Source organism: Mycetomoellerius zeteki, unplaced genomic scaffold (genome assembly GCF_001594055.1).
Source record: "Mycetomoellerius zeteki isolate Tzet28-1 unplaced genomic scaffold, Tzet1.0 scaffold364, whole genome shotgun sequence".
NCBI lineage: Eukaryota > Metazoa > Arthropoda > Insecta > Hymenoptera > Formicidae > Mycetomoellerius > Mycetomoellerius zeteki.
Window position 1 is genome coordinate 454,013 of NW_017257354.1, and position 24,272 is coordinate 478,284.

The window sequence follows — 24,272 nt, forward strand, 5'->3', positions numbered from 1 at the left end:
TGCACTTTCTAGTATTACATATGTGGGTTGTATTTACTGTTGTTTTCACTGTGTTTTTATGTAAAATTAACGGTTGGTATTTTTTTGTGAAGATTTTCATTGTTATATAATATTTTAATATCTTGGTTATTAATGTGATATTGTCACAAGTAATATTATCACAAATAATTATTCAGTAGTCTTACTTCTGATTTTGATAAATTTAGGCTCATTCGACCCATTTTTTAAATATTAATTAACGTAGACAATTTGTTAATTACTACTAATAATGTATTTCAGGTAAATGGGAATACTATTAATGACAATACGATTAACCATGTCATTATTGATGGATGGGATTGCATATAATGTAGCAAAAACAGTTATAAACATAAACATTTTGAAACAGATAGAAGATGACCTTGAAATAGATGAGAAGATTTCTATATTATTCATGATATTCGATTATGCAAGTGGATTTAACAATATTTTTGAACTTTTTAAAATAAATACAAAAAATGCGTACATAATTGTAGACTATGTAAAAAATAACCCAGAAAATTGGGAAGAAAAAGTCTTAGAAGCGTTATGTATTTTGAATAATCGACAAGTGCTAAAGAAGCTAGGAATATCATTCAGTGTTCTAGATTTACAGTATGTTCCAAAGCTCACATCATATTCAAAAAGTATAAATGTAATTGCAAAGTGTTTATATAAATTATGTGAATCCTTAAATGAAAGTGAACAAAAATTATTATTGAACTATGTCAAATCTGAAATCCATAATTATGAACCATTATTGGACAATGTAGATTATCTTGAATTACATATGCTTTATTGGATACAAATTGGATATATAACAATTTCAAAAGGTATGTTTACTTCAATATATATAATTTTTGATAAGAGTGTATTTATACGAGTAAAAAGTAACAATATTAAAAAAAATTTTATAATTTTGAAAAAAATGTTTTAATTACATATGTATAGCAATATGTTGCAACTTATTTAAAACTATGATGAAACTTCTAAAGAGATAAATAGCAAATTAATAACAAATTGTTTTAAACTATGTATTATATATATATATGTTTTAGAGAAACAGAATTTTATTTAATTACCTGAGATATAATATATATATATATATAATATTATATATATCTCAGGTAATTAAAATTCTGTTTTTCCAAAAATACAAAATTTGTAAAAATTAAAGTATTTGACGCAGGAAACTCGATAGATTGCATCCAGTGACATTGAAAACATGCAGAGTATATAGAGAAAATCGGAAAGTAGGTGACATTTTAAAAATTGACCTAGAATGAATATTTCATTATTCTGGTTTGTACTGATTGTTTAATACTTGTACCAGTTAACAACTTCTATTTAATTATCATATTTTGATGATGCATGCAAATGTATTCATGATAAATGCTAATGCATATTGCATCTTAGTACATTGTTCTTTATAAGCACCATCAAAATTTAAATAATTTAATAGAAAATCACTAGTTGGTATAAGTATTTAAATGATTTTTGTAAATTAGGTTATTAGGTATTCATGTTTGTATGTTGTATGAGGTTAAACTTAGAACGAAGGTTCAAAGGATATGCTAAGCTTTTCAAGAAGATATGGTTTTTGTTTTAACTTTTAACTTGTATAGTATGCAAGCACGAATAATTGAAATTGGAGTACTTATTTTTTGCAGGTTACTTTTCATAATGTTATAGCACCTCTTTTTCAATTTTTTGTATATAAACTTTATAAATCTTGTTTTTATCGTTATTGATATTGTATACCAATCTATGGAGTTTTTTGTGTCTCATGTAGTTCTGAAAAATGATAGAATTTTTTTAGTTACTCTTAATATCAGAGTTGGGAAGCGTTACTTTTTCCGTTATTTTTTGTAATAAATATGATGTTGCAATTTTTTATAACTATAAATGTTAAGATTGTGCCAAGGTTGGAAAAATCGACTTTTTCAACCGTAGCACAACCTTAACATTTAAAAAGTTATAAAAAATTGCAACGTCATGTTTATTACAAAAAGTAATGGAAAAAGTAATGCTTCCCAACTCTGCTTAGTACATATACACACATGTAGATACATACTATTTTGTTTCTGTTTACGTATATCTAATAAACTCAAAATATTTTTAAATTAAAAAGTTTTTATATTATTCTATTTTAGATAAAATGCATAATATGAAAAAATTATTAAAACATTTGAAAAAATTTGAAGATGGCCATATAAAAATAATTTGTATGGAAATGGAAAAATTTGAGAATGGTCTACATGTTGTTGATAACTGTAAAACTTTTGGAACAAATAATGAAAATTACTTACAATCAACTCCTTCAGAAGAATCGTCTTTTATCAAAAGGCATTACAGAAAAAAAATACAGTTAATTAACAGTGGATTGTGTATTATCATAAATCAGATGTATTTTATGAAGGAGGTATTACTATTTTAATTAGTGCTGAAAATATATATGTTCTATATTTTTATCTTTTTAGTATGAAACACGATTTGGAACAAGAGCAGATTGTATTAATTTATCTGAAACATTTAAAACCTTTGGGTTCAGAGTCGAGATATTTCAAAATCTAAAGAAAAATGAAATATTAGAGAAAATAAAAAACATTTCGAAAGACTATGGTATTAAGTATGATTGTTTATTTCTCTGTATTCTAAGTCATGGATACAAAGGTGAATAATATATTCAGCAATAAGAATTTTTTTGAAGTATATAAACTTTTTTCTGCTTCAAAATATTATATAATTATTATAAAAATATCTCAATAGAATAATCGTGATAAAATCATATCATGCTGCATGTTTAAGGCTTTTGTTCATTATTATTATCTTAAATTATAACATCAGAAGTGAAAAAAAGTACAATAAGTATTCTTGCAGATTACTTTTAAATAGAAATATTTTTGATTAAACATTTGCAATCGTGATAAAATAGACTTATAAAATTATATAATAAAAAATTATATATTGAAAACTGTCTACTTGTTTCGGAGAGAAATTAAATTATATTTATTTCTATATATTATTAATTTGAACACACAATTCGAAAATTTGTTATGTGTCTGTGAATATGAAATGGAGAATTCTCTGATTGATTTTCTTATATCTTACGCATTACGCAGCATTATGCAAAAGTCTATGTTACTATATTCCATACAGCACATTTTATCCAAGGGACGTCTTAGAATGTTTTTAGTACATAGGAAGATTCTCGGAATGTCTTTCGAACGTCTCGTGAAATTATGTGCTGAATGGGATGATTATATTTATTAATTAACGAAGAAAAAGGAGAGTTTTTGATACATGTGTTATAAGTTGATTTTATTTATTGTGTTTTATTGAAATATATTTCCATATATTAATATAATTTCCAAGAATTTTTATTGTGTATTTTTTCGATTCTAACATCACAGGCTGAAATAATAATGAGTGAACAGGAGTTTTAACTGATTTATTTATTTTTATTAATTAATTTATATTTAAGATTAATGAATAGTAAATGATGAGTTTATATCATAGGAGGCATAATTGCATCAGATGAGGAAGAAGTTTCTCTGGAAACAATAGAAAGGGCTCTTTGTTGTTTGGAATTGAAAGATGTTATAAAAATTGTTATTATTCAAGCTTGTCAAGGAAAAATATGTGGTAACAAGAAAGTTATGCAAAAGTTAAAGTTATAATAAAAATATCGTATTACAATTACAAATTTAATATAGCGTGTTACAAAAAATATCATTTTAAAGATTTCAATGTTTTGTGTTTATTGATGTCTTTTTTTATAATTTTGAAAGACACAATATGTTAAAAAATTGCTTAAATATACTATTGTTTACATATATCAGATATGCTTATATACATTAAAAGTTTTTTTTTTGCAATACACATATTGTAAAATATGTTATTAAAGAAATACTATATATAGCAGATTTTATTTCTAGGAACTGTAAGCAATTCCTTGACAACAGATGGTTTATATGATTCTTTTACACCCACAGAAGATATACGCCAATTTGCGAACTTTTTTATGTTTATGTCGACAATACAAGGTTTTCTATCAATACGTCATCAAAAACAAGGTAAATAATTGAGCTGTATTTTATAGAGATCTCCTATATTTTTCCTTCATTTAGTAGGGTGTCCATCAATTCTTAAATGTTCTTGAATTTTGGAATTTAAGTATCCTGAGAAATTCCTGAGAAAAAAATTCCTCTGTAATTTCAGAACTGATTTGGAATTTTTGTCTTTCTTTTCTTAAAAAAAAAATTGAATCATGAAGAAAGAAAGAAATAAATATTTTCCGTGCGTGCGTAAGAACTATGTCGGTAACGATAAATTTTATGATGATTTTAGATCTTTAGCTTTAAAGGCAAGTGCGGACATTAAAAATTAGATTAATAATTTAATAAAGCACCAATAAATTAATAATTGTGTAAGGTGATGTTAATAAAAAGAAAAGTTATGTTTGATTTAAGCCCTTTCTTAAATGAGTAATAAGGCAACTTACTAGTGGAAAGCAAGTTACTTGGATTTAAAGGGATCCTAAAGCGAAGCTCGAACTCCGACAAATTCACTAGATGTCGCTGTTTTTCCAGCGCATCGACATCCTTTATATACTACCACATCAATATCTCACGTACACATACGTACAAATTTTCTAACTAACTATCTTTCGTATTAAGTATCTAAACCTAATTTTAATTAACTCAACATTGGTTGTTCATGTAATCCCTAGTCCAAACCGAGCTAATTTTATAGATACAAAGTACAAAACTTTTATAAAGCAAATATTGTTACGAGTCGCCAGAAGCCAATAACAAAACTGTAAAATTTTCCAACTTTTTTTCGTTTTTCGCACCAAGTCAAACGGTTTGAACTACATTATCGCTTATATTTTAATTGTGGAGAAGGATTTTTAATTCTGTAAAAGCAGTTAGGAAAATACTTAATTGAAAAATAATCGGTAAAACAGCACGACTTTAGGATCCCCTTAATCTACAATCATATAAAATATAGCAGAGATTATCGTTTGAATGTTTATTTGATATTATTTATAAAGCATTAAGTAATATTGTTCTAAATTTGTTTGCATTTTAATTAATTTGTCATATAGAATGTTAACTTGAATACAAACATAATATTGCGCGAATCAATGAAAATTAATTAATTAATAAAAATTAATCTACCTAGAAAAATCGAGATGTTTACTTGGAATGTCAGTTATTCTTGAATTGACTAGCCAGATATTGCTGGACATCCTGTTTACATTGAATTGTCTGTGTGTAATTCCATATTTTTAATTATTAAGAGAATATTCTCGCTTTTGATACCATTTTATAACCACTTTTTAGGAATTTTTTTTTAATATAACACCCATAATTTGAAATTTGTTGCATTTATTCTTTGATATTTGAATGTTCTTTACAAATCTTTTTAAACATTATAAACGATTTTCTTGATATTTATTAACAAATTTATATGGACATGTAACAAAATACCTGTTTATTGTTGCCATAATTTAAGATGCAGAAATTATCTGAAACAAAACATTTAAAAAGATTCTTATCTATATAAGTATAGTTCTCGTCCAACCTACAATCAAACTAAAAAATTGATTTTTGCAAAAAATGGAAAATATTTGAGAAAAATTTTTGATTTTTAAAATTTATTTTTGAACTTCTTTCTAACTATATTTACATTTAATCGCTCTATGAGCAAGGCTGAATTATGATGCATCGACGAGATACTATTAAAGACTACCGGCCGTGGGCAAATTTTCGTGACTATAAATTCACACAGAATTATATAAGCTGGACTGTTTAAGGCATTTATTTCTATAGGTTATAATTTTTTCTTTTATAAGTTCGTATATGCAAGGTGTTAGTGAAAAAGGGTCACAGACTTTAAGTGCATACAGAACAACAAAAAATAAGTCAAAAAGTCCTAATAAACATAAGTCCGAAAACGAACGGTAATCAAGATATTTCTTGGTCTTTGTTTAAATAATATATTTCCTTCAAATCGACTTAACAATAATGTAACGCAAAAAAAATGCATTTACTGTTTTTTTTTTAAGTTATTTTTATTTATTTTTATTATTCCTTAAAGTACATATTCGGAGTGTCCACCTTTCATATCTAAACAAGCTCTACATCTTCTGAAGAAAGACTCCCACACTCTTCAAAAAAATGCCCGCTCTTGCTCTCGATCTTTATTTACAAACATTTCGGGCCGATTTTTGAGTGAATTTCTGAAGAGCAATTTCTGAGAGCAAAGTAAAACAATTCAGGCAAGAGCGGACATTTTTGAAAAGAGAGAGAGTGAGGGTGTCTTTCAAAACTTTTGGAAAAGTTCTCAAGACGTCTTTCTGATTATCTGCAAAGACGCATTTTTTATAAAGTCGGAAAGATGTCTTAAAAACGACTTTTGGAAAAGTCCTCAAGATGTCTAGTTTAAGACGTCTATTGGATGTCTTTCCGACATGTGTATAATGCTCGTATTCATAGTCAGACCTTGTACTTAAGGCTTCCTTAAATTTATCTTTAGATGCTCAATAGCCAATGAAATCATTCGTGGAGCATTTAAAGATAAATTTAAGGAAGCCTTAAATATAAGGCCCGACTATGAATACGGGTCTTGGTCTTATTAAATCGGTAAAATAGCGACCTTGTTGGATATGTTTGTCGGGACTTCACTTCAGGATCCTTAATCTTATATTTTTCCATTTTTTTTCAGGGTCATGGTTCATACAAGAAGTTTGTAGAATTTTCAAAACTTATGGGAATCAATTAAGTTTTTATGATTGTGTCAGAGAAATAATGAAATCTATTCGAGAAAAAAAAGGAACAATAGATGGGAATCAGATTGCACAATTAACAGAAATACGACTGGATCGTTTGGAATCAGATTTTCAATTAAAGCAAATTGACTCTGCAGTTTAACTAGAAAGCAATCGTATATTATAAATATTGTACCTTATAAAAGTAGATATATTCAGATAAACAATTTATATATTTATTGTGACAAAAATAGTTTTTAAAGTTAAAGCTCCTAAGTATAGTCGCCAAAGTCATATTGAATCGTGACGTCAGAAGCTAGAAACGACACGTTAATTTTTATTAAGTACGTGCTATTTGTAAATAAAGATAATTTGGATAAAATGAAATGATGAGATCACTTTAAAACAATTGTAAAAATGAAGAATTCAATTCGGTAAAGCCAAACAGATTATGACAGGATGCATGAGAGATAGGTGTCGATATATTCTAAAAATATATAGGGAGGAATTAGGAGGTGAAAGAGAAATTGCAAGAATTTCGATGGAAGGATCAAGAGGAAAGGTAATCTCAAGATAATAATAAGGGCAGGGAATTGCTTTTATTATTGAGGCCTGAAAATTTATAAGGCATAATGCACATTATAAGTAAAATTATGAAGGGTATTGAATTTGCTGTAGACAAAGACTAAAAAATGAGTTTGTCAAAAAGTCTGGAAGACCGCTAACAAGTTGATGAAAGAAAGCGGTAAGCGAATGAAAGAAATTGTAACTCTTGTGAGAGGGGGAGGGGTAATGCGTGAATCGGACTATAGCTTAAAAGTACGCTAAGGCGTGGGACTCTTATATTTGTGCGTTTTTATCGAATGACAAATTTTTTAAGTCTGTTGATTGCATAGGAAAGATCCGAGAACCTCTCAGCTGTTCTGCAGCCTTTGTCGTACGATAAAAACGAATAAACGAAATATCACTCTAAGTCCCAAGCAACTTTTTTATATATTTATTTAAATGCTCTGCAGAATTTTACGAAAGATGCAAAAAATGATTACAGGATTGGAATTGAGGTATATAAAATTTGGTTGTTTAGCCTTTATTTCTTAATTGTTTGTGCTTTTCATATACGAGTAGAAGTCTTCATAAAATAATACTTTAATGTTATTTTAATTATTATATTTATAAAAGGAATAATAGACTACTTCGAGCCTAATGTGATTATATTATCAAGGATAATTGACTATATTTATATACAGGTTTATATGTATGTATGTATATTAAACTTTATTTTCATGACAATAGAAAAAATAAATTATATATTTTACAATTTAATTTCTCGATCTTAAATATTCCAAAATATGTTTATAGTATGTTATTATATATTACTGTGTTTCATTGAATTGATACAAGCATCAGTTATAACACGTATTATAAAGAAATACAGAAACTCAAAGATAGACATGAGACTGAAACCAGCAAATAGTCCAAGTAAACCGCCAAATGATGCTGCAAATATTAATAAATATTATTTTCATAAATAATCTTATCGCGAATTTTCATGGAAGGACACTTATTTAACGTGTTTCGCGAAGCGAAAGGAGATGCCTGAAGTGACGGAATTATCAACATTATAGGTATAAGAGTGTCCTTGACTACGTTTACACAGTCCGATTTACACCGAAGTTATAACATCGATGTTATGGAACTAACCAATCATAGCTATTCTTCTAAAGAATGGGATGACTGTGATTGGTCAATTTCGTAACATCGATGTTATAACTTCGGCGTAAATCGAACCGTGTAAACATAGTCTTTGAATTGACTGAATGCAATAAGAAATTCTGTTTCAAGATTGAAGTAGATGTATAATAAGATTGGTTTATTGCAAAGGAAGGTGCCAGTACTGAAGCGACTAGCTCTAAAATCAATATAACGAATCCACCTGAGAAGCCACCAAATTCTTTGCATTAGCAGTGAATTTATGTATTTAAAGCAGTGAATTTTTATTTTTGAAACAGTACTTTTGTGTTTTTGAAGCACCATAGAGCATGAAAATGTGACCGCAGCGCATGCTCGCAGCGCATGCTCGCAGCGCAGTATTTCGCGGCTGTGACATATTTTCTAATCTGAATAATCGTCAACTTTAATGCTGATTCTACAATGGGTGCGTTCAGCAGAACGCAACAGTTTTGCAACTGTTTTATGATTGTCTGCTGAATGGTCCTAGATGCACTCAGCGTCTCAGATTAGGTCTGTTCGCGTTGCATGAAATCCCCAAATATTTTTGCACTTAAAATAAGATAAATATATATTTGGCCTTGAAAAGAGAGAAAGCGAAGATGCCGAGTGCCAAAAGTGCAAGCAACGCGAACAGACCTCATGTTTATTCAGCAGTCGCCATGATTTCCAGCAAATTAGGCTGCAAAGTATGGCTGCAAAGCTATTGCATCTCTTTATCAAATATGTACTCTCCATAGTATTGCGTTTCAGGATTCTATGTATTTTTTTTTACAAAAAATATCACATTGCGGAATCCGGATGCTAATTTTTGGATCTCTTTCGTATTTCACTCAAAATTTCACATGGATTCGAAACAACACAGCACCAGGGAATAATCCTGAAACACTACTATATGATGATGAAATATTTGATAAAGAGATGCAATTGCTTTGCAGCCATTTTGCTCAACACGTTCGTTTCGTTTGACTCAGTATACTTTCATTTTGTTGGAAATCATGGCGACTGCTGAATAAACATGTTGAGACGTTGAATGCATCTAGAAAAGTTCAGCAAACAATCATAAAACGGTTGCAAAACTGTTGCCTTCTACTGCGCAATGCAGTCTTACTTTGCTGGAAATCATAGCAGCCGCTGAATAAACATGTTGAGCACGGTGCCAGGTCTCTAGATTTTGACTGAAGACTCCAGTTTTCGGGACCAATCTCCAGTTCTCTAGCAGACGGGAAAGATCTCCAGTTTTTCGCTCGCGTGTGGTTATTCTATTAATTATACTATCCAATGATGTCCGTGTAATATTTAAATTATGTGGAGAGAGTAATAAGAAAGTCTGTGATTATGTTTGCAGTTTATGTTATTTTACGAATAATAAAAAAGTTTGTGTGTAATTGTGTTCGCACTGTATGTAATTTTGTAATAATAATAAAAAGGTCTCTGTGATTGTGTTGACACTTTATGTTAGTCAAATATTAATAATAAAAAGAAAATCTGTAACAGCGATCGCAAAACGTGAATTAAATCCTGCGCCCCCCCCTTTTTTTTTTTTTTTTTTTTGAGAAACAATCGACTGGCCTCCAGTCGAAATATGAAATATGAACAGTGCATGGACCTTCGGACCCCAGCTGTACAATGCTCAGGACCTGGCAACCGTGATGTTAAGACGTGAGGGCATCTAGAACCGTTCAGCAGACAATCACAAAACGGTTGTAAAACTTACGTTCTGCTGAATGCAACCATTGAGTCGGTAATCGGAAATCTTAATTCTTAATCAGTTTTAACCTAAATAGGTGACTATGATTTTTCTACTAGTTATTAATTGCACAGCGAGTCGTTTAGCTCGATTAATGGAAAAGAATAAAGTCGAATTTGGTCAGTCTTAAGAAATCGGTAGTCTTAGTCGTACAAGTTGGCTGTTGGCTGATTCACCGATAAGACTTAGGACTACCGACTACCGACTCATTGTAGAATCAGCTTTTTGCTTAACTCGATTCGCGGAGCAGAGCGACACTTTTTTCTTGTCAAAGCTTTATTTTTACGCGAAAACGTATCGATTCAGTGTATTTTTATGCCATTTTGAAATGGACAGGGTCTCCTGTACATTACTTTTTTTTGTGTGTACTTTAATTCTGTAAATACAATTTTCTCTCTTATCCGTAAATCCAATTCGAAAAATTATCGCCAAATGGAATTGATGATAAAGTAGGGCAACTTTAGGATCTCCTTATTAGTAAATCGCTTCGCGAGGGTTCACTTTTTTTCTGTCATTCTTTCGTTTTGTATCAAAACGCATTATACATGAGTATATTTTATCAAAATTCGTGATGAAGTATTCTAAATTCTCACCGACATTTTATAAGACATAAAAACTTTATCTTACCAAAAACATTGCGCCAACTATAATTAACTGATCGTCGATATTGGAAAGCAACCAAATCGTTGAAAAATATATGTATTATACTATGATTGAATATGTTGGTAGTGTTACTGTAAAATTATAATAATATCATTAAAACATACAGAGATAATATATTTTGGCTGTTTTCCGTTATTCACTATTATGCAATTTCATGCAGCGAAAGAAAGTTGACTTTTTACCTCCACTCCACCAAAATCAAAGCAGCGTTCGAAAGCTGTTCGCTCTTCTCCTGCTTCTTTTTCATGGAGCGTATCTTCGCTGACTTTAAGTTAACGAATACACTCATTTATTTTCGCTAGCTTTTAATTCATTTTAATAAAAATGGATTACGAAAATGAAAACACATCGAGTGTAAAAGTCTAAAAGAATATATCCGTATAGTAGCAGCTGTAGCTGCCGCAAAGATTCGGAGGCGACGCATAGCCGTTGCAATTGCTAATATACAATTACTAAAAAAGAAAAAGTAGGATAACACTTATTTCCAAAAATCGCAGCGAACATGGCTTTTTCTTTGCTTCGCTCCCAAAATTAATCTTGGAAGACATACGATTCCATAAACATGACATGACATGTATTTCAGCGATGTTCGCTATTAGTTGAACAATATCGAACTTTGAGAGTAACTTCGCTGTATACGAAAATTGATGGAGTGGGGGTAAAAAGCCAGCTTTGATATGAGTATATGTATTGCGTGGTCTACAATGGGCAGTAGCAGTAGTGAATTAAGGAGTAGGTGCAGAAATCGACTAATCGTAGTTGATTATCTTTCTCACATTCGATTATGATTGGTTGATTTCTGCGTCTACTCCTTAATCCACTACTGCTACTGCCCATTGTAGACCACGCATAATGTAAACTATAGATTTTTAGTACTTAAAATTTATAATTTACATTACATATACTATAGATTTTCGATATTCGTAGCGAATAACGGATTGCAACCTTTAATGTATATATATAACTATAATGAAGAATATAATCAATTTCTACATTCTAGATTTCACTGTGTGATACAATGTATGATTTCATATTCTTCAATTAATCGACATAACCTACAATTAGTAGACATAACCGTACACAACTAAAATGCTATGTTCAATTGTGTCGTTATTTTATATCACTTCGAATATTAAATTTTTATATTCCATAATCATTAATTTTTGGAGGGGTAACGGTATATCCACATAAACTTGCATAGCCGCATAAATATATGTATAAAGAAATTTATCGAATCACATTTCTCTTATAGCGTTTTCGAATGGAGTGGGTTTGAACCTAGCCTGGGTCGGATCAATGACGTTAAGTGCTTTACTTTAATTTCCGATTGGACGAGATTATGATACTTTCGGGTCAAACAAGAAGACTAGAACTAAGGAGGATCAACTCGTGCCAATAGCGGTAGTGGGGGTGATGCAAAAAGTGGCGACGGATAACTTCCCCCACTCTTGCGCTTCATTAGTCCTCTCTGTCGCTCTATATAGTTGTCGCTCTATCGTTCTATAATCGTCACTTTGTCGCTCTTATATCGAACTTTCACACAATGCGCAGTGCCGCTGCACATCGTGTGAATAGCCGCGGAAGTTTTTTGACTCACCCCCACCACGCGAGTTGATCCTCCTTAGTTCTAGTCTTCTTGGGGTCAAACATGGATTAAAGTCCATGGCATATACAAAAACGTAAGGCCGTAAGATGTAATCAGTAAGCGAATTGACCAATCACGATAGAGATCGTAAGGCCAGTAGTGAATCCAATCTTAAGCCCATGGCACATACAAAAATGTAAGGCCGTAATACGTAAGCAGTAAAGAAATCGTAAGATTGGATTCGCTACTGGCCTTACGATCTCTATCGTGATTGGCCAATTCGCTTACTGATTATGTCTTACGGCCTTACGTTTTTGTATGTGCCATTAGCTTAACCGAACCGGGTCGGGTTCAAACTCACTCCACTCGAAAACGCTATTAGTGTCCCTAGAATATAGAGTCCGGCGATCTTGTAGCTTGCGCATCGACATCTAGAATGGACCGCTGATGGCAATGGTGGGAGTAGAAAGACGATTAGAGTGAGAGGCAGGAATAATAAGATCGTTCTTTCTCTGTTTACTGAAGCCTGATTGGTTGTTGTTAACCCAACAGTAGTCCAACAACCAATCAGGCTTCAGTAAACAGAGAAAGAACGCTCTTATTATTCCTGCCTCTCACTCTAATCGTTTTTCTACCCCCACCATTGCCATCAGCGGTCCATTCTAGACGTCGATGAGCTTGCGTAGACCATAAAAATGGCGGAACCAATTATCACACAAGCGGGAACGCATCACAATGGGCGCATTCAGCAGACTCAACAGTTGAGTGAGCGCTCGCTGCTATTGGGTGCGTTCAGCAGAACGTTTGTTTTGCAACTGTTGTAAGTTTCCTTCGCGCTAATTGGATCATACTTTTAGATCTAGAAGAATGGTCCTATCTCAGCAGACAATCATAAAACGGTTGCAAAACTGTTGAGTCTGCTGAACGCAGCCATTAATGTATTCTTCTAGATCTAAAATTTTGATTGGATGAGCTAAAAGAATGCACCAATAATAGTGAGCGTTCACTCAACTGTTGAGTCCGCTGAATGCGCCCAATGATGTGTCCGTCATTTTTAGGGACCGGTTGCCAGATTGTATTCTAGGGACACTTCTCTTACAAAGTCGCACGTAAAATGTGATTGGATAATTTTATTTATGAATATGTTTATGCGGCTATGCAAGTTGCGTGAATATACCCAATCACTCTAATAAGAGGTTTCAAGATTACATTCAGATGTATTGGACATATAGGTATATGAGACCTTTTCTTTATTTCACTTTGAACTAAGCAACGTTTACAAGTCGACACTGTGTACTTATGACCGTTTACCACCAAGGTATACAAATGATACAGTAAGCTTGTTCTTTTTGGCTGAACTTTTGCACCAGTTCATCTTTCTTCCTCTTCTTTCCTCCTGGAGGGAAAAGAAAGAAAGATGAACTGGTGCAAAAGTTAGCCAAAAAGAACAGGCCTATTGTAACTGTGACACAGTGCTACATTGCTTGACACTGTAAAAGGCTAAAACGGGGAGCACAAATTCTTGCACAACGCATAACTCAATGCAGTTCTACTCATATTCGAATCAAATTATCATTTTTACTCTCAATTGTACTTTTATACCCTTTTCTTGGTTAATTTAAGGAACTGCAAGGAATTAATAATGGAGTTAAAATTAATATTGTTGAATAAATATTGTTTTAAAATTAATAAAAAGCACGCATATCTGAAAGAAAATATATAATTTAATGCTTTATATATGCAATTAAATTATTTCTTTTACCTAGAATTTTTTGAGAAACTGCCACCGTTATAATAAAAAGTATCATCGAGAGATCCAAAGGAGCTTTCAATGGGATAATAATACAGAAGGCAATCCGGTATGCATCCACAAGGTATTTTATTTACATCATCTAATGTTTTTGGAAGATTTTGTTGTTTTTGATTCATCTCTGGCCATGAACTATCGAAAAATGCTGTAAAAACAAAAATACACATGAAACAAGGTCCCTCACAACACGTGGACGTCCTTCTGACGTCAGATTTATGTCTTCAAATGTCTTATTATGTCTCTATATTTCGAACGCCCTTGGAATGTCTGAAGGCCGTATTTAGGACGTTACATGGTTCGAGGACGTCCGAAATATGGAGACATAAATAGGACATTTGAGGGCAAATCGGGCATCTGTAGAACATCTACGTGTTGTATGGAATATAATCTATCTGTTTCAGTTGAGGTTCTTGACACTCTTTTACTTTCTTTTCCTGTATTGTTGTTTTATAAAAATGAGCTAGAAATTTGAATCTTGATAACTTCTAAATGAATAGATATAGAAGGATAATATCGTAAGAGCTTTTATGGGATCACAAAAGCTATCATCAGTCTTTCGACTATGGATCAAAATGGGCAATAGGATGGAGGCGGCTTAAAAATCTGAATGGTTTGACAAGGTTTGAGTCGGCCAGCTTTTCAGGATTTGGAATGTGCTGTGCGTCGATGTTTCCTGTACTCTGCGCCAAGGCAAGAAAACACCGCAGATGTTTTTAGTGGGTAAAAATCCTATATCATTGAATTTTCCTTGAGATCAAAAGAATTCCGTTTAAAGGTTTTTCTCTCAAAGATTTGAACATTTAATATAAACGCGTGCGTGTATACAGGATCTGATATTCGTTACACATTTATCGTAGACTCTAAGTGATGCAAAGAACTGTAATTTTTTAAATAATCATAATTTTACATTAAAATATCTTAGTAAACTTTTTCAAAAGATACTTATATCATTAGAAGTATTTTTAAATAATCCCTCATGTCATTTAGAATTTTGAAGCTATTCCGATGTTGTTCAGTTGTGAAAATAGATCTTTGGTCAAAAGCTTTTTTGAGTCCATAAAATTTTTCACGATAAAATTTTAATCTTCTATTTTTATCCGTTTAAAAGTTATCAAGGTATACACACTTCTGATTCACTCTGTAGAATTTTCAAACGTATTTAGTTATCTTACAAAAGAACATAGTTCCCGTATGGAAAGAAATAATTTGAGAATTATTGAGAAATAACTATTCAGAATTACTAAGAGAACTATTATAATATTATAATGGGAGTAAAATTTACCCCCAAATTTTATCAATCAGCGTTCGATGTCAAAGCGCTGTTGTCCGTATCAGGATCCGAATTAAAGAGGAGGAAATCCCGGAAATATCGAAGAGGTATAGAGAAAGATAGAGGTGTGCCGAGAATACAGACGATGATGTTTTCATTTGGAGGTGCATTGAACAGATGAAAACGGAACTGAGAATATGACGGTTCTATCGGTGCGGATTCAACTGCATAAGTTCTATTGCAGGTGTAGTCGGGATGTTATTATGACTATTCTTGGGACTTCTACGAATATTCCCCAATCCTAACCTTGTCCTAAGCACTTAAGATCCAACTTCGACCGGTATAGGCATTATTTCTTACTCGTGTATTCGCATTATATAGCCCTAATAAATCGTTTATTATTGTTTATACCCGCTGTCTGAAAAATGCTTATATTTCTACATATCGGTTATTACGAAGAATATTACTAAGGTTTCGATAGTTTAAAGGCTTAGAACAATACTTGCACGGAATGCTACAGATCCGGATATTCCGGATTCGACTCCCGGCCGAGGTATTATTTTTCGCAATTTTATTTACAGATTTTCAGATTATGTTAAGATCTTAAAATGATGCCAATTGAGCATCGAATTATTAAATTGCTTATCAATTTAATTTGTGATATTACTATAGTAGTTCAGTTTTGTTTCCAAGTCCGAAAAATCAATTCGGCTCGCAATTCAAGAGACTACAAATGTGATATATAAATTCACATGGAATTATTTGAAGCACTTGATCTAGCTTTAACTGGCATGGGCATTATTTTTTACTTATACGTTTAAAAGTTATTAATAAAAAAGTTTAAAAAATAACGTCTTATTTCTGTTATAATGTTCAAAACAATTCCATATCCCAACCTTCTTTTCTCCTTACGAAATGACTTTCCACTCGGAGCGACGTGCTCCATTTCCTCTGCTAAGGAGCTTTCCACGCTAAACGAGATCTAGAGACACTGGTAGTGTCTCGGCGCTAAGACAAGCGTCATGGCACGAGACATTACCCGTTACATTACACCCTTCTGCCTAGAAAGTCAGATACTCCTAAGCAAGGAGGGGAAGTGGGGTAAATCTCACTTTGTGTAGAAAGTCTGACGCCCCTACCCAGTGAGAAATGACTGTCAACTTGATGTCGAGATCATCAATCCGATGTCGACTCAATGACTATGTACATTTACACGTCATCCTAAGGGTACGGTCGACGTGATACTACAAACGCTTTAAAACGTTTTTTAATTGGTCAGTTTGCAAAATTCTTTCTTCTAATTGATCTATCAAACGCTTCAAAGCATTTGTAGCGAGACTTTGACCACAGTCTTAGGCTGCGGTCCACTTGACGCTACAAACGCTTCGAAGCGTTTGAGCGACCAATCAGAACAAAGAATTTTACGAATTGACTAATCAAAGAATGCTTCGAAGCGTTTGTAGCGTCAAGTGGATCGCAACCTTAATCGGGTTTAATAACATCCATAGTTATGAAACTGGCCAATCACAATCGTTCCATTCTTTCGAGGAACAGTTATGATTAACCAATTTCATAACTATGTTATTAAACCCGATTAAGCGTGCCGTATAAACGTAGTTAATGTTGATTGACGTAGGTAGAGGAGGAGATAGATGGGGTAGAATTCGTTTTGCGTGGAAAGTCGGATGCCCTTAGGCAGGGGGAGAGTGTAAGGTGGATTTCGCTTTGCGTGGAAAGTTATATTTAGTTATTTATGATAGTTACAATTCAAATTATAGAGTTAAATACACATTTATATTGTCAAATTTATTTGTAAATAACTTTTGAACAAATAACGAGCGCGAACTAAAACCTCATAAATGTCACTCATGATCTTGACAATGTGTCAAAGTTAAGTTCATCGGAAGTGAGTCCGTTATTTTCGACATTTACACGTTTTTATTATTTTTATCTTAGAAATCCGAATTAAATGATTTAAATTTTTGAAGCATTTATTTATTATCCCGAATATATCCATGTAGCATAGAGTCAAACGTACGGAAATAATTATATGAGTGCTTGTTCTAGAAGATATTTTTAGGTAAAAAAATTTTATCGTTAGTACAAAACGTTAATATTTATTTTTTAAACGTTAGCTAATGTATATTTGGAAGAGAGAGAGAGAGAGAGAGAGAGAGAGTGTTATGAGAATTAAAAATACTACAATATCAAAATATGTATACGCTTATATGTATATACTGTATATACTTATAATTATATACTTATGCTTATATATTATATATTTACGGATACTTACATTTATGTTTCTTCAAGCATTGAATATCCCTAAGATCACATGTCCTGGTACCTAGTGTGGTAACAATTTAGTATTTATTTTAATGCTTACTTATAAAGTATTATGTATAAAATAAATTAAAAGCTCCAGAAGTTTAATTACTTGTATACTATATTACGAGAGATATTCGGAAAAAATACAAAGTCTAAAAAACATATCTAATGCATTAATTAACTTTAAAGAAAGGCTCTAAGAATATAAATTCAAAGATTTCAATATTAAGGCTATTTGAACCGCGTTAGGTGTCAATGCGAACTTATTATAATACATAAGACAACAAGTTAACGATTATTCAAACGTTTCTATAAACGTTATACTTGTCACTTTCTCCCGTTGCAATCTCTCTGTAACTCTTACATTCTCGTACTCGTAAGACATTTTATTAAATAATTATTATATAGTATATTCGATGATTACATAGTAAATATAGATCTGCAACAAGAGAAAGAGAGAGCACGAATAAGATGATATGTGTAGGTCCGCAATGGGTGGGAGAGAGAGGACTGCAAACTATAAATGGGTAGGAGAAGACAATGGGTCGGAAAGGGAACGCAAGGAGGGAGACAGAAAAGAGTAAAACCTCCTTCCGCACAGACCCCTGGCCCTGTGACGCACTTGTACCCTTTCTTGCTCCTAGAACCTAACGTTTGTGACGTATTTCTTCTCCCTTGTGACCGGACTCACACATACACATTGCATATATGTACATCGGACTGTTACACGTACACACCGCATATACATTTACGCACTAACACATAATGAATTAAAATCCCTAGAACTATTCTACTAATGAATAAGTTTCCTAATCAATAAATCTTATTAAAATAAATTTTCTCTTTAAAATTTTGTTCTATCTCCTATTATTGGTCCATAATAAAATAAAAACGAAAAATGAGATAATCTTTAAAGGTTGATTTTACCCCTTCAAAGTGAATTCGGACAGTAAAATAAATTATTTATTACATGTCAGGATATCTTTTTATGTATCATCATAGTTTTATAATTTTTTGAATTTTCGAGTTGAAGGTCTTTTCTTGTCAGTTAAAATGGCTAAATATGTTTGGGTACAGAATACCAAGTCTCTGATGCCTACTGCACACTGGACGCGATGGACAGTAAGCGACGAGCGATGAAAGCTCTACTTTTTTCACGTGACGATGTAAAGCAGAGCTATTAGATATCGTTCGTCGCTTATCGCTCATCGCATCCGGTGTGCAATAAGCATAAGTCGGGTACAGAATATCAAGATTTAACCATCTAAAATGATTATTTTAAACGAGATCTTTCGACTATTAACGTTAGTCTTGTAATTATCATTTTTGTATAATAATTTGGGACATTCCTTTATAAATATATATTAACGTCAAATTATGTTAAATTATTACGCTCGGCAATTATCTTCAAAATATTAGACGTTCAATTGGGGACATTTCGACAACGCAAATTAGCAGTCCATTATAATTATGCAGGGTGTTTCCTGTAACTTGATCGTCAAAATATCTCCGTTGTTTTTGATAATACGAGGAAAAAATACCATAAGGGATGTTGTTCGATTCGAAGGGGCACGTATTATGATGAGCAAAAAATTTTTCTCAAGGTCATATTTTTTGAAACTTCAAGGTCACCTCCACTGTTTTAAATGGAATTGTATGATTTTTTTTACATAATATGATTCCTTTAATTATTCTCGATATAAAAATATTAAAGTAGTGATATAAAAAAAAATCAATAGTTTACGAGATATTTTATACCTTATTCTGGCATATATTGACATAAAATGTTAAATAACTCGTAAACTACATATTAATTTTTTATAATCGTACCTTAATATTTTTATGAATAAAATAATGAGATAAATCAATTGGTGGAAAGAAAACACATAATTGGCTATTTAAAAAATTATCCATTTGGCATACATATTTTTTTTAAAGCAATTATGTATTTTCTTTCCACCAATTGATTCATTTTATTATTCTGTTCATAAAAGTATATTAAGGTATGATTATAAAAAAATTAACAGTTTACGAGTTATTTAATATTTAATATTTTATGTCATTGATTTTTTGATATCACTACCTTAATATTTTTACATTTAGAATAATTAGAGGAATCACATTGTGTAAAAAAATTATACAATTCCATTTTTTAAAAAATGGAGGTGACCTTGAAGTCTCAAAAAATATGACCTTGAGAAATTTTTGGCTCATCATAATATGTGCCCTTTAGAATCGAACAAAATCCCCTGTGATGTTTTCTCGCGCGCGCGTATCATCAAAAACAATGGAGATATTTTAAATGATTAAGTTACAGGAAACATTCTGTAAGTGGATAGACCTTACGATTAAATAAGACCAGACAAATTAGAAATATTTATAAATTAAAAAAATTTTTTTACATGGACAATGGTTTTCGAATTAGTTATCTATTTTTATATTTATACAATCTGCTTACTTACTGTTTTGTGGAAAGTAATAAGGGATGCAACCGCATTTTGCTCTTGTGATACTAGCTCGACATTCTGCAAGACAATTGTGATATGAGTATGCCGTGAAAGTTAAATTCCTCTCTTTGACGTTTGCATACAGCACTTTGTCAGCCTCTTCGCTAAATATGCATTTTCGCGTAGAAATTGTCAAGTCCTTCACTTCGGATTTTGAATACATTTCTGCTGGATTGATGGTTAGAAAATGTTGACTGTTTAATCGTATAAATTGAATTTCAGCATTAAAATCTGGATAGTCAAATGAATAATGTATCATGACCTGTAACAATGTATAACATATTTAGTTAGTAATTTCTAACGAAAAGAATAAATATTCGGGTACATAGAATATAAAAGGTTACGTGATGAAATTTATTGTCCATTTTTTTTTAAGTTATAATGCATTATACGAGTTAGATTTTTCCATTAGCAAAGAAATACTTGCATTTTAGGTGATTTGGAAGCTCTCATGAATTGTTGGTTCACCCTTTTTCTTACTCACTTTTACTTTACTGCTAAATTCGAAAATTATATAGTTAAAATTGTCGGTAGTTATTGGAATTAATGAACACGCTGATGACCTTAACCTTGACATATGTTGTTAAGGTCATGACCCTGAGTGATCTTCAAAAAATTTTAGGTGGCGGTCACTGTTCATTTAAAAGTTTAATAAATAAATTTTTAAAAATAATGTCTTATTTCTGCTATAAACTGACAGGCATATGACTTTCTACGCAAAGGGAGTTCCACCTCGCATCCTCTCCTGTTACGGGGCGTACGACTTTACAAGCAAAGCGATTTCAACCCGAGAGGGTTGCTTTTGCCTACAAATCGATTGCCTACAGTACCGTTTGCCTATATCCTATTTGCCTACAAATCGATTGCCTACATGTTCTATTGCCTACAGATCGATTGCCTACATGTATTATTGCCTACATGCATTATTGCCTACATGTATTATTGCCTACAAGTATTATTGCCTACAGTTCGATTGCCTACAGCTCGATTGCCTACAAGCACTTTTGCGCACAAATAAAAATTTTAGAAACAGAATTACTTTTGCCTACATGCATTATTGCCTACAGCTCGATTGCCTACATATACTATTGCCTACAAGTATTATTGCCTACAGTTCGATTGCCTACAGCTCGATTGCCTACAAGCACTTTTACGCACAAATAAAAATTTTAGAAACAGAATTACTTTTGCCTACATGCATTATTGCCTACAGCTCGATTGCCTACATGTACTATTGCCTACATGCATTATTGCCTATAGCTCGATTGCCTACATGTATTATTGCCTACAGCTCGATCGCCTACATGTACTATTGCTTACATGCATTATTGCATACAGTTCGATTGCCTACAAGTACTTTTACGCACAAATAAAAATTTTAGAAACAGAATTACAGTGTACATACACACATAAGAATTTTCACTTTTCACATTTCCGCTCTAAAAAAAAATTACATGTTACATGATCGTTACTCAGACTAGTCGGCCAGCGGCGCCATGTCAGTCCGTCGGTAGTGATCAGTCGCTCGCAGTAGCACTATTGACAAAACGTGACGTTGTTGGCGTGCTTGCAAGTTGCAAGTTTGCCATGCTAATGTCTGACATTAGCATACAATATTTACGCAAGGGTCATACTGGTTCCTTATTTAAATTTCTATTAGGCAGGGAAAAAAATAAGAATTGAGCATAATTAAAAATTGATTACCTTCACTCCATGTGATCCGATAATTGTAGCGTAATAATCATTTGGTTCGGAATTTACTACTATGGTCATACCAGTCTCAAATCCGCAGGCAGCAGCTCTTTTCACACTTTAACATTAAGAATTTAGATTAATTGAAAATATAATGTAATATAAAATATAATTAAAATAATGAGAATAGCTTACGAGTCAAGCAAGGTCTTGATGTTAATGTTTTAACATTGAGAATGACTCGATTGGGGTATGTTGTAATAAACTGTTTTTTTAATAATATAGCATCAAGACCTTGCTTGGCTCGTAAGCCCTATTCTCATTATTTTAATTTTACAAAATTATTTGAGCCTTTCCTTATATTATTCATAAAATATAATGTAATATGATTATTTGTAGAATGCAGAGTCGGATTTCGATATTCATAAGCTATTAACGTTTTTTATTCCGATATATAATAAGATGAAGAAAAATAAAAAATCTTTTTTTGTTTTATCACAAATTAGATCGTAAAATAATTTTTATCTCTTAATTTCTTTTCCTTCGTTCTATAAAACATATTTTGTTCTATTTTCTAGTTTTTGTACAAACTTAAAGATCTTTTATAAAGCTTAAAAATTCTTTTTCCGCTCTGCAAAAATAGTGTTCTTACTTCTTCAATGTCGTTGTATCAGGAAAAGTATAATAATTGAAACTGCAACATAAACCATCTAGTGATAAACTTCGTTTGAAATATTTATCACATTGATCAATTGTACCTTTCCATTTACACATTGTCAATAAAGTACTGCAGTTTTGTGTTATCTGAAAGAACATTGTTATTAGCTTTTCCGAAATTGTAGCGCTAAAATGCGAAACAGTTGAAATGCATAAATACACTATTTGACAATAACATAATTATCTATGCAACATTAAAAAATTTTTTTTATGTTTCATGATATATGTGATAGATGATTCATATAGATTCCTTTCCGTAGATTTATAGATTTGTAATGAGAAATGTAACGAGAAATTCTCCAGCATATCAGATTTATAGAAAACCGCGTATTAAAAGACCGCGATTTAAAAAAAATGCGATTTAAAAAAACTGCGATTTAAAAAAATGTGTTTTTGTTATTTTTGCCTACTGGCAGTATTTAACACAGCATGTAGTTTTAATAATCTTTGTCTTTTGTTGCTAAAAATGACTTAAATGTCGGAGCCGAAACTAGAGAGAGAGAGAGAGAGAGAGAGAGAGAGAGAGAGAGAGAAATGTTACAAGAGGTTTTAAATAATTAAACTTGTTGACAACGAGTAAATGTCTTATTAAAAAGATATTAATTTGCATACTTCTTAGCGTTTGATTTCGATAGCTCTTTTTATTTTAATTTGTTAAAGTATTGGGAATTCTTTTTTATTGTATTATTTATTCGAGTATCTCGTCGATATACTATATGCACATAATAAATTGTTTTTGTATATACATACCAAGTCCATTACTTTAAAAATAGTCAAATGGTTATCATCTATAATGTCTTGTAGACGAGTAAGATTCCTTTGAATATCATTTCCGAATATTCCTGGTATTAGTAATTCATTCATTAGCCGCATTTCTTGAATTAAATATTCTTTTGAGACATTGGCTGGTGTTTTTCTATGAAAAATGTAATGCAAATAAACGTGGTAAAGAGTACTAACAAGATAAAATAACTGTAGTATGTAGAATTACGCAATATGAATAGTGTAAAGAAAAATTAATTATCTGCGAAGTTGAATACTATTGTATATATACAATACAAAACCGTAAAAGGCTAAATACTTACATACTTTCAACGAACTTTTTCGTCAAATTATAAGATATGCGATTAATATTGCACACAGTTATTGCGGGAAATGGATAATTCCAAATTCCATGATGCGTTGATTCAATGACTGTCAAAGTAGGATGGGTAGCATAATAATTCCAAGCCATTTTCATTAAAACAATGGCGCAACCTAATGACACGAATACCGCTATCGCCCAAATAATTCTATAATAGATAATTGTTAATATACATATATTATATATGTATACTATTGTTACATACATAATAATATATGTATACTATTGTTAGGATTGTAACAAACGACAATATATATACATATATGTACATACATATATATATAT

The 24,272-nt window shown here is 31.6% G+C and overlaps 2 protein-coding genes across 2 annotated transcripts in view; one reads left to right on the top strand and one right to left on the bottom strand.

Moving 5' to 3' along the window:
• Dredd (Caspase-8 Dredd) lies at positions 1-23,377 on the top strand. The gene is made up of 8 exons (XM_018453118.1): positions 1-72; positions 280-851; positions 2,172-2,440; positions 2,499-2,691; positions 3,538-3,663; positions 3,957-4,094; positions 6,751-6,961; positions 23,357-23,377. Exons 2-7 carry the CDS (start codon positions 284-286, stop codon positions 6,954-6,956), a joined length of 1,500 nt encoding a protein of 499 aa, XP_018308620.1. The 5' UTR covers positions 1-72; positions 280-283; the 3' UTR covers positions 6,957-6,961; positions 23,357-23,377.
• The window catches only part of LOC108725801 (sodium channel protein Nach), a 19,411-nt gene continuing 3,298 nt past the window's right edge, over positions 8,160-24,272 (bottom strand). The window contains exons 2-10 of the mRNA XM_018453025.1: positions 23,929-24,135; positions 23,594-23,759; positions 22,779-22,930; positions 22,139-22,244; positions 20,390-20,696; positions 17,896-17,946; positions 14,282-14,474; positions 10,899-11,005; positions 8,160-8,290 (exon numbers count right to left, since the gene is read on the bottom strand). Of these exons, the coding sequence (XP_018308527.1) occupies positions 8,160-8,290; positions 10,899-11,005; positions 14,282-14,474; positions 17,896-17,946; positions 20,390-20,696; positions 22,139-22,244; positions 22,779-22,930; positions 23,594-23,759; positions 23,929-24,135 (1,420 nt within the window). The remainder of the gene's footprint in view (positions 8,291-10,898; positions 11,006-14,281; positions 14,475-17,895; positions 17,947-20,389; positions 20,697-22,138; positions 22,245-22,778; positions 22,931-23,593; positions 23,760-23,928; positions 24,136-24,272) is intronic.

Bases quoted from the DNA above. Each gene is read 5' to 3' on its own strand.
- Dredd (XM_018453118.1), top strand. From the start codon at position 284: ATGGGAATACTATTAATGACAATACGATTAACCATGTCATTATTGATG. The intron at 2,441-2,498 runs GTATTACTATTT...TTATCTTTTTAG, and splicing joins AGATGTATTTTATGAAGGAG to TATGAAACACGATTTGGAAC. The intron at 4,095-6,750 runs GTAAATAATTGA...ATTTTTTTTCAG, and splicing joins AATACGTCATCAAAAACAAG to GGTCATGGTTCATACAAGAA.